Here is a 14,014-nt window from a genome sequence, read left to right on the forward strand (position 1 = left end):
GAAGTGTGTGTTGCAAATAACTCAGCACAGTGAACATGAGCTCATCATTTCTGTCTATAAAGGTTTCATCCCCACAGTGTCAACAGCATGATATTACTCACACCAACACAGTGAATGTAGAACAAAATGGCAAATATTGGATTTACAGGCTTTCCAGTGTTTCCTTCCAAGTCATATTGACCACGATGATAAGTAAGATGTGGCAGGGAGATCGTGCTTGTATTCTGTCCTGGTTGGTTGTGTTCAGTTTGCTCATTTGGAGGGATTAGAATTCTGTGGTTTAGAATTGTTGGGAGATCACTTGGATCATCTTTCTGAGACTGAGCTTCTTAGAAACAAAGGCTTTGCCATGTCTGGTGGTAGACTATGAAACATGAACTTCCAGCCCTGCTGCAAGTGTCTGTACATATCAGAAATATGCTCTGAAATACAAACCCCTCATATTTTGAAATGGTTTGGTTCTGTATTTTTATATTTCCCATCTACACTTCATGTAAAATCAATGTGACAGATGCTAGCACAGATCTGAGATTCATTAAAAAGCCATTAACTGTCCTAAAGGGATGTCTATGGATAGCAGCACTGTATATTTTGGGCTGTCAAAACAAACTGAACAAATGGCTTCTCTGTAACCACCCTGCAACTATGGCAGGCTAATGACAAATTTCCATGCCTGGCATCCCTCTAAACCTAATGCAGGAAAGGAGTTAGTGGAAATGTCTGTGGGGATAATCAGATTGAGTCTCAAATGAAACTTGTGATTTAGAGATCAGAGCAAATATTAATATCCCAAGGCATTTTTCATAGCTTAATTTACCAATAATTTTTTTCTATAAATAGTGTTTAATATAAATAGTGTTACTGGACTTCCAGCAGGAGAGTTAGGAGTGGGCAGGGCTGAACAGGGAGCTCTCTCCCTCAGCCACAGACATGGGGACTGACTGTTTCATCAGCCTTTGCCTTAAATCTCTTTTCCACTCATTTTGTGGTTTAAAGCTCAGCTATAAAATCTAACTAAAACATTCTAGACTAACCAGCCCTTGGCCAAATAAAGGTATTGTGCTTTCTACTGTAACCCTTTCTGGAGTGTGGTCTGGCAGGAATAGTGTGAGGAGTCCTGGGCTGTACACTCCTGCCTGGGTGCTGGGATACAGGTGGCCTTGCAGGCTCTGCCAGCACCAGGTAGATAAAGGAAATTATCCTGGCAGCACCCTCTGCTTTTAACTCACTGAACTCTCTCACTTAAGATTTTCAAGAGTTATTTAGCAGTGCTGCTGCTCTTCATTTCTGTTCTGCTGATGCCACAGCTACATTATTAGCTTTTGGCCATGCTAGCTTTGCTTTAAATTACACCTTGCCCTCTAGGAATTAGGAGGAGGAATTACATTCATTTAGGCAGTGCTATGTTTCAGTAAACCTACTCTTCAAAATATTATCATATGCAATGAGATGGATCCCATGGAGTTAATATTTTAAATGCACAAGGTCAGGCATGTCTTGTTTCTGCTTCCAGACCATACCTGACAGTCAGCTTTCAAATACAGTAATTTCACGACTATAAGGCGCACCCTTTTGACTAAATTTTTTCCCCGAAACCGGAAGTGCGCCTTATAGTCCGGTGCGCCTTATCTGATGGACAAAGTTGCGAAATTTGCCAAACTGGAAGTGCGAGCCGCAATGGTGGGGCGGTGCCACGGGAGCGCCGAGTTGCGAGGGGGGGCGGGAGTGGGTGGCCACAGCCGGCAGGAGCCACAAGGGGAGGGAGGGAGCCAGCGCCGGCCCGGGCCGAACAAGAAGCCGGGCGGTGCCGGCCCTGGCCCGGGCGAGGGGGAAATGAGAACCCGGGCAGCCCTGGCCCGGGCACGGAGGGAACGAGAAGTGCAAGCCCGTAACAGCCCCAAGCAGAGCCCGCCCGGCGGTGGCATCGAAGCAGCGGCAGCAAAGCCCCTGTGGCTGCCAAAAGGCGGTGCCGGCCGAGCCACTGCGGCCGCCAAAAAGCGGTGGTGGCGGCGAAGCCCTTGTGGCCGCCGAAAAGTGGCGGCGGCGAAGCGGCGGCGGGGAAGCCCCTGCGGCTGCCGAATCGCGGTGGCGAGGAAGCCCCCGCGGCTGCCAAATCGTGGCGCCGCCTGAGCACCCGCGGCCGCCAAAAAGCAGCGGTGGGGAAGCCCCTTGCGGCCGCCGAATCGCGGTGCCGGCTGAGCCCCTTGCGGCCGCCGAGAAGCGGCGGCGGGGAAACCCCCGCGGCTGCCGAAAAGTGGCGACAAGTGGCGCAGCCCCGGGGAAGCGGAGAGAAGCGGCGCGGCCACGGGGAAGCAACGGGAAGCGCCGCTGCTGCCGGCTGCAGGGAAGCCAGGACGCAGCATGGCCCCGCGGTGGGAGCTGGGTGCCGTGAGCCGTGCCAGCCGGCGCCAGGGGCGGGCAGGAGTGCCGGGGCACACTGCACGGGGAGGGCGCCTGGAGCTGCATTTAAAGGCTACACCGATCTTTGAAAAATATTTGCAAATTGAGCACTTGCCAGCAATTTGTTACTTTGTTGCGCGCCGCGCGGCTCCTCGCTGCAAAAAAAAGAGTGCGCCTTATAGTCCAGTGCGCCTTATGTGATCTACAAAGTTGCGAAATGTGCCGGTTCCCGGGGGGTGCTCCTTATAGTCCAGTGCGCCTTATAGTCCGGTGCACCTTTTGGTCATGAAATTACTGTAATCTCCATTCTCTACTAATTAAAAATAGACTGCAGTGTTATGCCATGCAGGAGAATATAGAGAGAGATGCACAGGAATTTTTCAGGCTTTACATAATGCAGTAATTCAGACAGTGCCTCTCACCCAGTGCTTTTCTGAACAGTTACAGTGGTCTGGAGAATGTATTAATGGCAAGTTTCAAAGTCTCCATGTAGCTTTGCTTTCAGCTATCTGCTTTCCCTGAAGTTCTCCAAGTTGTCTTGCTAAGATATAAGATTTATAAAAAGATTTTGATGATTTCCAAAGCTACTTTTTCTAAAATATATAACTGCAGTAGCAGTGAGAAAACAGCCAAACCATTAACAATGATTTTTACTTTGGACCTGTGATGCAGGGCTGTGATTGCTGGGATGAGCAGTGTTTTCCAGTGTGTGCAGAGTGGATCCTCAGGGACACACTGCACTCAGCCCAGCAGGGAACCTGGAGGAGGCAGTGAACTTGTTGCAGAGGCCACTGCAGAACTGACTGCCAAACATGGATAATCTGTGCTATCCTGTGTCACTCCTATCTCCTTCAAACACAACTTCATAGAGATGGAAAATTTTCTCCGTGCCTATTTCTGACTGGAAATGGAAGCATGCTTTGGTATAATCTTTGATGATCTGTCTGCTAAAGAAATATATTGTCAGTTTGTTCTCAGGAATCTGAGCTGCCCACTCAGAGTCTTGCTTGGGTGTCAGCTGGCTGCCTTTTATTAGTAAAGACTCGTGGGTGTGGGCCCAAAATCCACTCTAAATTCCTAAGGGGATTTATATGAAGTTCTACACATTTAGATGCCAGGCTCAGAGTAATTTTTCACATGTGAGCTTTCTGCTAAAATATTTACACAATCCCTAAAAGCCCATTTGTTATATAGGATGAGCTGGTAATACATAACAGGCTGCTTGTAGAACATGCACAGAATAAACAAAGCAAAGACCCATGTCTGGTGTGCTCATAGTGCTGAGTTGCTCTATATCACAATCAGAAAAGGGCTGGTCTTACCATGGTTTAACTCAAAACAGTGTCTGCTTAAAATGAAGAAAAAAAGAAAAAGAAAGGGGGAGATGGCTGTTTATTCTTTGTTTACTGCACTAAAGCAAGCTTGAAGTGATGTTCTGCTTCAAATGATTTCTGTTGGTTCATTGAAGGGAGTAACTGAATTCCTTCATTTCTGGACCTCAAGGTGCCTGAGGCACATGGAGGAGATGCCCATGGCCTAAAGTGCAGCTCCTGTGGCTCACGAGGCTGTTCCTCTACCCTGTGAATGTGGGCACATCATTTAGGAGCTGCTGCATAATTTCTGGAATTTTGTTTTTCTGTTTCCTCTGATCTGAACACTCTCAAGGTCAGTAATAAATGTAACTTGGAAGTTCTTGGGAAAAGTATGTATTTTTGACTTTGAAACTTTGACTTGTAAATGCATTTCTTTTAAAGAAAGATGATTGTAATTCTACTTGTGTGTTTCATTAGTATGTCATCACTGTGATAAATTTTAATGTGAATATCACTGAATGAGAATGCCTGTCCACATCTTTATTTAGTAAAAATGTGTTCTGCTATGGAAAACTTGAACTTACACTCAAGCTAAACAAGGTGTGTCTGTATTCAGAGTTTGTGTGGGCTGAATTTTTGTAGTGGGCTTTGCCAGTGCAGGACCACAAACCTGAGAATCTCAGGCAAGTGCTTACCATGGAGGTGGATCAGGATACATGATGTTCACCTGAGAAAGTATATCCAGATAGGAGTCAAAATCACAGGCTGGGGGGAACTCCTCGGTGCAGGTGGATCTCAGCTCTGCAGAGGAGCCACCGTGAGAGAAACCATCTGGAGCTGCAAAACAAGAATTAATATTGGCTGCGCTTCTCCTCCGTCCTGGATTCTCTGTCACTCTTTATAACACTGCCATAAATCAGAAAATAAACCCTTTCAGAGGCAGAGGAGTTGCAGATATTTTGGAACAAACAGGTTTCACAGGATATTCTTATTTCTTTAAGAGTAAATGAACACCATCTGTAGCTGAACTGTGGCACAGGGACTGTAGCTTTAGTGTTGCCCTACAAGGCAGATGGGACTTCCAAAACTTTTCTTGTGCCTCAAAGGCTGAAAAGGAGTGTGGGTTCCACCACAGCTTCAGATGTTTGTGGGGTAACTGAAATTCCAAGTAGTTGCATCTGTGGAAAGTCTGTCTGTTCTGGGAGGGGTGTAAAAGGAAGGGCAGGTGTTTGATTGCTGAGAAAATGCTGCTCTCAATAAACACTGACAAAAATGGGAAAAGCTGGAAAATAGCAAAGAAAAATCATCCTGCTGCCTGCTCCAGGGATTTCTTAATGCTTCCATGCAAGAGCTTCCCAGCTGCACAGATATTAAGAGTTTAGTGCTGTTTTCTGTGTTAGAGGATAATTTGTGTGTGTGTTTGTGTGTCTGTGTAACGTAGTGTGGTACAATTTAGTTTAGGATTATTCTTTTCAATATCTCCCAAAATATGCTTTTTTTTTCCATTTCTCTACCATTTCTAACAACCGGTTTGAATTTTTTTTTATCTGTTTTTGCCTGGCTCTAGGCTTTTTCAAGGAGATGAAATTACCAGAGTAGTAGATTTAAACACAGTGATTAAAGCTTAATGTCAGTATTTTATCATGCCAAAATAGTGGGTCCAGCAGTAGCTCCATTTTGGGTTTAACTATTTAATCCTCAATGCATCTGCTGAAAATTAGGAAATTGAGATTAATGTAATAGTAGACATTAGTTTTCTGGATTTTGTTTTTATTTTCCCTCTGTAGATTGGAATGGGAGTTTCCATTTCAATTCTTTTGGAATTTTATTCCCAGAATATAGACATTATTCACTTACCTGGATAAATACTTCTGGAAAAACCAAACAGAAATTATTCCTTGCTGCAAGGGGTCAAACTGATCCTAGGACATTTGTTTAGTTTAGACAGAAAAATTCCTGGTCCAAATAACTAAATGAAGTTCAATTTACTTCAATGGATACTAAATTTACCTCAGTGAAAACAAGATTTATCTAATGCATTTTTATGTGGCTCACTGTTACGGGCTTTTCTATATAACCACCCCCAATTATATGCACAGAACTGCACACATAACAAACTGCAGGTATAGGAGCCTGATCACAGAGAATGTGGTTGTTGATGCTCCACCATTTATAATCTGAATTTTTACTGTCTGAAGAATGACACAGTAACTTTTAAAACTGTTTTTTCCCCCTTAAATAGAAATAATCTTCTGTCATTTCCTTGACAAAGTGGCTTCTTGTCAGGAAAGCCCAAAAGGGCTGAAAGCACTACTCTAAAATTGATATTTCCAAATATAAAATATCAACATCTCCTTGATATCCCCAAATTATCTTTAAGGTCTTTTGTTATGTGTTGGTTTTGTTTTGTGGTTTTTACTCTGGTTAGGGGGTAGGAACTGGCACCTTTTTGACTCTCTAGTGATGGTGACTGTCATCAATGACATTGTAATGATGGTGACAGTTTACAGATTTTTGGGTGCACTGTTGTTCTGTTTCCAGGCAGATATTCACTTTTGCACTCAAACAGCATTTGACCAGTGATTGTTGTAGGCTGGTACACTTGGCTGAAATGAGAACAGCTCTGCCTCTCCAAGAAATAGAAATTACCACAAATGCTGCACCAAGTCTACAGGGGGATGTAAAAATGCAACAGAGAATAAATCTTATCCCATACCAGGGGAAATAAGGTGTTCAGGAGCTGCTGTCAGCACTGGCTGGACTCTGTCAACCATTATCTATGGGAGGTGCTGTGGGAACCCATCCCAGCACAGAGATGCCATCACACTGCTGAGCTGCCCGTGACTGATCCCATTATCTCATTTCATTTTTCCATCCCTTGCAGTGCCTGGGTGTTTTTTGCTGGCCTTATTCCCGGTCAGGCATTCCCCGGTCCCTCTCCCTTACCGTCCGCAGCCTCCCTGGGCAGGCGGGGCTGGCCCAGCCTGCTGTCCTTGCGCAGGCTGCCCACCACGATGGTGGTACAGGACAGGAAGAGCACCAGCCCGATGACCACCCCTGCCACCAGCAGCGGGGACACCAGCAGGTTGGTGTCACTGCCGTGCTCTCCGGCGCTGGGGAAGGCGCTGCTTGCGCTGCTGTGGTTCCAGAAAATTGCTGGGGAAAGAGAGAGAGAGAGAGGAAAAAAAAAAAAAAAGAGATTTGTCACTTGTTGCACAGCCTCAGACACAGCCGCTGTACCAACTCCTGCCCTTGGGGAAACACTGGGACTCACTCCAGGGGGGACATCAGCAGTAACTTCCCTGGTTATTGGGAATATCCTGCGGGAGCCAGAGCTGTGTGATCCATAATTCTCATGGTTTCTTCCTGCCAAGAGTCTTTGTACCATGAACTGACTGATGCTGAAAGAACTTGAGTGCACAAGGAGGAAAGTGGATATTCCAAAAGCTGAGCTCCAAGAGGAACAGAGGAATTGTTAGGGGTCTAAGAAGAGGAAGAGAGACTTGCCTGTTAGGGGTGTAAGAAGGCTCCAAGGTTTTGCAGAGAAAGTTTTGGGTAAGAATGAACCACAGGAGCCTGCTTTTGTGGCAGAGGGCTTGCTTTGGTTTCTGGGGAGAGTCAGCATCCCAAGAAACTGATTTGTAGTGTGGGAAGAGACTCATCCAGAGTGGATTGTCTGGTTGCAACTGCTTTACTGTGGTTTAAAAAAAAAATCTATATATGCATTCTTTGAGTTCAACAGTGAATCTTCTTAAAGAAGAATAACTCCAGCAATTTATTGCCAAGTTGAAGATCCTTTTGAGACAAACCACAGAGACAGTATCAAAAGTTAAACAATAATATTACCTTAGAGAATCAACTGATATAATGATTATACATGGGAATTAATTTCTCAGAGATGTATTTATGGGGTTTGCATTGCTAATGGAGGGAAGATAAATAGAAGAAATTATGGGAAAAAGTATTCAAGATTTTAGCAGATAGAATTGCCCTCTCACCCCAAATTAAAACAAAACTTCCGATTAGCTAGCTGTTCAGCATCAGTAAACCAAAATTTTATTGATGCAAAAAAATTGCTGGAGATGCCAAGCTTAGCTGTCAAATCTGGCCTGGTTTTATTTTCATACCTGGTATGTGCCAGTTGAACAAACACAGAATTTATTTCCCGCTGAAATCAGGGTTAACCAGTTTTTTTCTTTTGAATATTTTGTATAGTGAGTATGTGTCTCAGGAAGCACAGTGCTGGTTACAAGGATAGAGAGGTCTCAGCAATGTTTGCTCTTTTCCTTTGGGGGACATCACTTGATGTTTTGCAGTCACAGTAAGTTTAGAAAGAAGACAATGGCTCCAAGCCAGTGTATGTTATCATTGGCTGGTGCTTGAGATTGAGACAACCAACTAGAAACACACACATGAAACCAGGGCAATTAGCATACAGTGGAGTTTTGTTCATTTTCTGGAAGCACTTGACCATTGGCTGAGGATCTTTAGGCATTTAGGACAGCCAGCCAAGAAATGTGCTGAGCTTTTACCGAGTGTCTTGTGCAAAAACCAAGATTGAATTTTCTGAGAATTAAAATGATGCTGTAGCATTAAATTGAAGGTTATGGCAGGTGTCCTACTTAATACTCAGTGCAGAGAAGTTTTGGGGATGGGATATGTTTGGGGGAAAGGCCCTTGTGCTAGAACTCAAATTAAACTTTACAAAATTTCAATCGTGTTTCTCATCTGTACATTTTTTAGCTATCTCTGTTGGTAATGCATCCAACACACCCTCACTGGCTTTCCATGGCCTTATTTTTTCAAATTCTGCCTTTGAGAGATGCAAGTATCACAGCAGTGGCAGTTTAAATCCTGGCTGCAGAGATTAACAACTGGACTGGAAGTAGTGGCAGGTAATTTATTGGAAATTTTGGCTGACTTGCAAAGGTAAAAGAAGAATCAACTTCATTGTCAGCATGATGAGAACCTGGGGTGTGAGGTTGTCCCACACACTGTCAGCCTTGTGGTCATCAATTTAATGTCAAATAGCCCTGAAATGGAATTGGTGATAAACTGCTGTCAAGTGGGAAGGAGGGAGCTGCAGTGAGTGCTTTCAGATCTTTAAAAAATTTGGGACAAATTCAGAATGATCCTCTAAACAGAAAGGGCCTGGCTAAGGATATTTATATTTTTTTTTCCAGTTGTGGAAACCAGCTGGAATATCCCCACTCTGACGATCTGGGAGATTTCTGTGGTGCCACCCAGTGTGAGCACTCATATCTGCACCTGTTTTGCTTTATAGAAGTTTAGCAGCTTCAAGTGACTTCATACAGAAAATACTCTCCTGAACTGGTATTGAGGTGGTATGGGGTTTAGTTCAAGACACCCCATTTATCCACCACTTTCTCAGGGTTTCCTTGGCTGTCCCAAGTCTTACCTGTTTTATTTATTGTTTTTCACCAGCGTGAATCTTTATGGGTTTTTTAATGCTTTTAATCTAACTGAACTCAGTTCCTCATATAGACAGGTTATAGTGCAGTATTGCTTTCATTAGAAGGAATGAATGAGTCCTCTTAGCCCAGCTCCTAACACAAAATGTACTTGATAAACTTCTCCTGTGGCACCATTTTCAGTTTGACACTGTGAGTCTGATCCTCCAGACTTTACTACTGACTTACTACTGTGACAAACAACAGCAGAATGGGATCCTGTGTTGATACTAATTCTTTGGGTTTGAATTTTGTGGGGGAAAAAAAGAGATGTTTATATTATTTTTGGAAAAAAAAATATTGTAAATTTTCTCCTCTTATCCAAAACCATCTTCTTTTGATAAACTGTGCGTTTCTCCATATAAAATGCTTTGTTTTTTCTTTCAGAATAGAAGTATGTGAAGCCCATAAATACAACACCACTAACAGAATGCTAAGGCTTTTGTTTTGAGGTAAATTGTATCCTTTCCCACAAAACTGCAAATTATAAACAACACATACATAAATATGAGTATTTTATAGCTAATCCTCTAAATACGATTTATTTTGGATGTACACACCACGGCTTTTATCCATGATGGGAGCTGTGTAAGTAACAAGAAACAACACAACTGGCACAGAGCTGGCAGAACACTGACTTTAGAGTGAGCACCAGTGCAAAATTGCCTCAACTGCCCATTCGGTGTCAGATAATAAATCAGAATTTTGAAAAATCCCTTAAATATTACAAATATTAGTTTACTCAGTGATCCTGCATCTCAACAAACCAACTGGAGAATAACTGAAGGAGGTATAGAACAACGACTTTTTGGGTGCTTGTTCTTTCTCACTCCTGCTAACCTGTCTTTGAAGGGACAGTCACCCCTTTATACCTTGGCCATAAGCAATGGGGAAGTTTCAGCAGGGTCAGATCCTAGCAGGGTGAAATGTCCTGGTGTGCAGACATATCCTGGGAGCTTGGCTCATCCAACATCCAGCCCTTTATTAGGAGTGGCTTCTCTCTTCCTCAGTGCCTTTCATCTGCTTGTACCTAAGAGGAGAGAGAAAGGAAGCACCTACACCTAAGTGAGTATCTGCTCTCCACACTGACTTTGGTGGTGGTGGTGGGGTCTTGTATTTCCTCTTGTCCTGAAGGCACATCAGCTCTAGTGAGGCTGCAACAGCCTCTGGAACTGATGAGCTTTGAGATGATTTTAGACCTGTATCCTGCTAAGATAACCAAATCTCTTCCCCTACTTTCCAATGTATCATCTTAATAAAGATGATAATTCATGTTATGAGTGGTGTAGAGGATGAGACTTGAAGTGGTTTTGTTTCCCAGGCTGAAAAGTGCACGACCAGCTTCTGAAGGAGTGCTGATGTGTTGTTCTGGAAAGATTTTGTGTCTAGAATTATTCACCATTTCATCCCTGCCAGTCTGGGATTCTCCTTTCTGAGGGCAGGGTGGGCTTGGTGCTGACTTGTTGAACTAAAGCTGAAGAACATGGACAGAACAGGAGTATTCCTTGTACCCCCTGGGTCAGTAAAACTGGAGATGATGATCCTGCACCTCCCAGCACCCTTAAATGCACTGCATTAACACAGGGTACAGGACTGGGAAGGACCAGTGGCAAAGTCAGTTTAGGATGGTGCATACTACCCTCAGTAATCTTTCGGTCTTCAAATAATTACAACAAAGCATCTCAAACACCTCATCAACTTACAGCACGTTTCTGGTATCCTTACTTTCTCAGTCCCTTGGGTTATGCAGACCACATGCAGTAACCTATCCAGGGAAGGTGAGTGACAGATGTCAGGAAGGAGCTGAGAGCACCCAGATACATGAAATCAGTGGAATGATCCAAGATTTTGTTGATTCTACCTTTATGAACAGTTCCTGTTTGAAGATGGTTTAGTCCAGCCAAGAGTGATCAGCTGGACCCTGCCCTTGCTGCTGCCCTGGGAAATAAATCACTGGAAATCAGCAGAAATTGCACTGCTTGTTTCTGTGGCACAGAGTAAGGGAGGTGTAGCACAAAAACAACCTGGGAAAGGGTTTGGATCACAGGAGCATCCCTGGAGCCAGGGGGAGAGGGATGTTACTCAGGCATTGAATACAAGGACCCACAGGAGCTGAACCTTAAAGTTAACTAAAAATAAATGTCTCTGTTGGTTTCAAAGCTATCCCATTGGATCCTGAGGAAGGCTGAAACTTCACTTAGGTTTGATAAATACCAGGGTGTCATCTGCTTATGGGACTAGAAGGAAGCAATGAGGACGCTCAGAACAGGGCAGGCTATTTGCCCTTTTGTATTTCTCTTATTCTCTTGTAGAAAAGTTGGGAAATGAGTGGATGACCAGAACAGTCTGGGAAATGCCCCGTCTATAAAGCAGTTTTACACCAGCCAGGAAAATAGTATGGGAAAAAGAATTAGCAGTTCAGGAGGCCCAGGAGCATATTTGGTTCTCTCAAACACAGTTCTCCTGTTCTTCAGGCTTTTCTGCTTGAAGAAAAGAAAATTAAACTGCCTCTTAAGCTACAATGGATGTTCAATAATAACTCTATAGGGTGTGCTTCAAACTTCTACCTCATATCTTCTTATCTTCTGGAATTGACCCTTAGTACTTACTTGACAAAGTCAATGAATAAATAAATTTTTTCCTGTCAGTTGCTACACCAATGACATTTTAACAGTTCCCAAAACAGATGATATTAATTATTATTTTTAAATTTGAGGTAGATCTTTCCTGTACAAATGGTTAACTAGTCTTGCCTGTTCATTGCTGCTGTGGGAGATAACTCAGCATAATCGAATGCCATTAACAGGCAGGACCTGTGAATTCAGACTCAGTTTCTCTACAGCTTTCTGCAGTTCAAAGACTCTTTGAACTCTTTTGCTGCATATATATGTTCTGAACAGAATTAAATTTTTTCACTGATTAATAGTAAAAAATGAAAACCTTACTCACACACCTAAGACTATGTGCTAGGGATGGCTCAGTTTTATCCAATGCCCACAGCTGAAAGTGGGACATCCTTCCAGGTACCCATGACCTTGAGGAGCTCCTCCAAGGCAGAGGGTGGCCTTTCCCCCAAGACAGCAAACTCTGCCTTTTCATCCTGTCTGCTGCCTGTCAGATAATGACTTTCTCTCTTCTTGCATTGACATCCTTATTATAGAGCCAGAATGAGGAAGATTGGATCACCATCAGCCTGCAAATTGAGAATGTCAGAAGCAAAGAGAATGTTGCTGCAGAAGGGCTCAGGAAATAAATCTTTTCAGCTGCTGTGGCTTTAGGGTATTATGTTGATGTCACAGCAGCTTGTATAGGTGCTGTTTCAAATTAACAGGAAAAATCTTCCAATTTTCAGATCCATGGTCTCTTTTATCAACATGATAAATACCACTGGAGGGAAACAAATCACTCTGCAAGTATATCAGCCCACTTTCTTATGGGCAAGGAATATTTTCCCCCTATTTTCCCATATTCAAACAACTTGGAGCGAATACAGTTTTATAAGCAGGACCCAAAGCTATTACTTTTCTCAGAAACTCTGTATTAGGGCTTGGAAATAAGTATGATGAGAATTCTTTCTTATCCATTAAAATAAAGTTACCTTCATAAGCTCAGATTCAGCCCAGCTTGGTAGTGACTTGAATACAGAAAGCCATATAATTTTTGGGATTTTTATTGTGAGAAACTCTGGGTTTTTTTGGCTCAAAACTTTCTCATATAAAACTTTGGAAAAATGTTGCAACATAGTAATATTTCTTAAAGCTTGGAAAAAAATAATAGGCAAATTATTTTATATTTTACCTTACCAGTCTGCTTAAACTGTGATCTGGATGTCTCATGTCTTATCTTTAGGAGGCTGAGCTCTGTCTGAACTGTATTTGATGTAACCTAAAGAGGGCATGTGGCAGCTCATGGGACATGGAGCTCAGGCAGGAAACATAATCTGTATTGGGGCAACAAAAAATCAACCCCAAACCAAACATCCAAACCCTTCCAAAAAGAACTTCCTTTCTTTACAAACTTTTCTCTCAGCCTCCAAAGAGAAAATGGGAAGGAATGATGAAATTCTTGCCAGCTCAAATAGTCACAACTGGTGAGCATCTGACTTATGCACTGTATGCATTTATGATCTCTAAATCAGTTATCCACTTCTGATCACTATTAAACTGGCTCGCATTTAAGACTTTTTAAATTATGGAGTTGTGTGTTTTTCTGGTGTTTCAATGAATTATTCCACTGGCTCTATCAGTCATCTTTAGCAATCCTTACCCTGCTCACAGGATTCAAAGCTCTCTAATGAAGAACCACCTGCAACTAAATTTTGAGGTTGAACTGAGCTTCAGGAACCAGAGCCACTTTCTATACAGACCCCCAGCACTCCTCCTGCAGTGCTTCTTATTTAGTGCTTTTCTTATCAAAATTAATCTCATTTCTTTTTCCAGCTTCCTTGCCAGTCTTCAGTAGGACTAATCTACTGAAAAAGCACATAGAGGAATGACTGATTTTTACCGCTTAGAAAATAATTATGACTGAAATACTGATCCAGGGAGTTGTGTAAGGGATGGCGTGCTGAGACAGAAACCAGTTAACAAATACTGGGATCCCCAGATTTTCCTTTAGGAGGTGGTATCACATGTGAGCTATCTTGGCCTTTCTTTCAAGGTGACATGAATTTTTAAAAATAATTAGAATGGTTTGCAGTGGTGTTCTGCACTCCTACATGAGTTATGGTGATGGTGTTCCAGAATACACAAAGCCTATAGTGGGATTTACATCACCATTTATATCTGTGAAAGCTCCTGCAGTATCTGCCTGCATAAATCAAGGAGTTTT

General features: G+C 42.9%; 1 protein-coding gene across 3 annotated transcripts in view; it reads right to left on the reverse strand.

The window, feature by feature from the left end:
* The window catches only part of LOC117001579 (protein BEAN1-like), a 54,863-nt gene that overhangs the window by 12,150 nt on the left and 28,699 nt on the right, over positions 1-14,014 (reverse strand). For 2 of the 3 annotated variants that reach the window (XM_033070002.1, XM_033070003.1), the window contains 2 exons: positions 6,660-6,869; positions 4,409-4,550 (listed from right to left, as the gene is read on the reverse strand). In XM_033070002.1, coding sequence (XP_032925893.1) covers positions 4,409-4,550; positions 6,660-6,869 — 352 coding nt within the window. The remainder of the gene's footprint in view (positions 1-4,408; positions 4,551-6,659; positions 6,870-14,014) is intronic. The other variant, XM_033070004.2, reaches the window with a different exon arrangement.

This window comes from Catharus ustulatus, chromosome 11 (genome assembly GCF_009819885.2).
Source record: "Catharus ustulatus isolate bCatUst1 chromosome 11, bCatUst1.pri.v2, whole genome shotgun sequence".
Classification (NCBI taxonomy): Eukaryota; Metazoa; Chordata; class Aves; order Passeriformes; family Turdidae; genus Catharus; species Catharus ustulatus.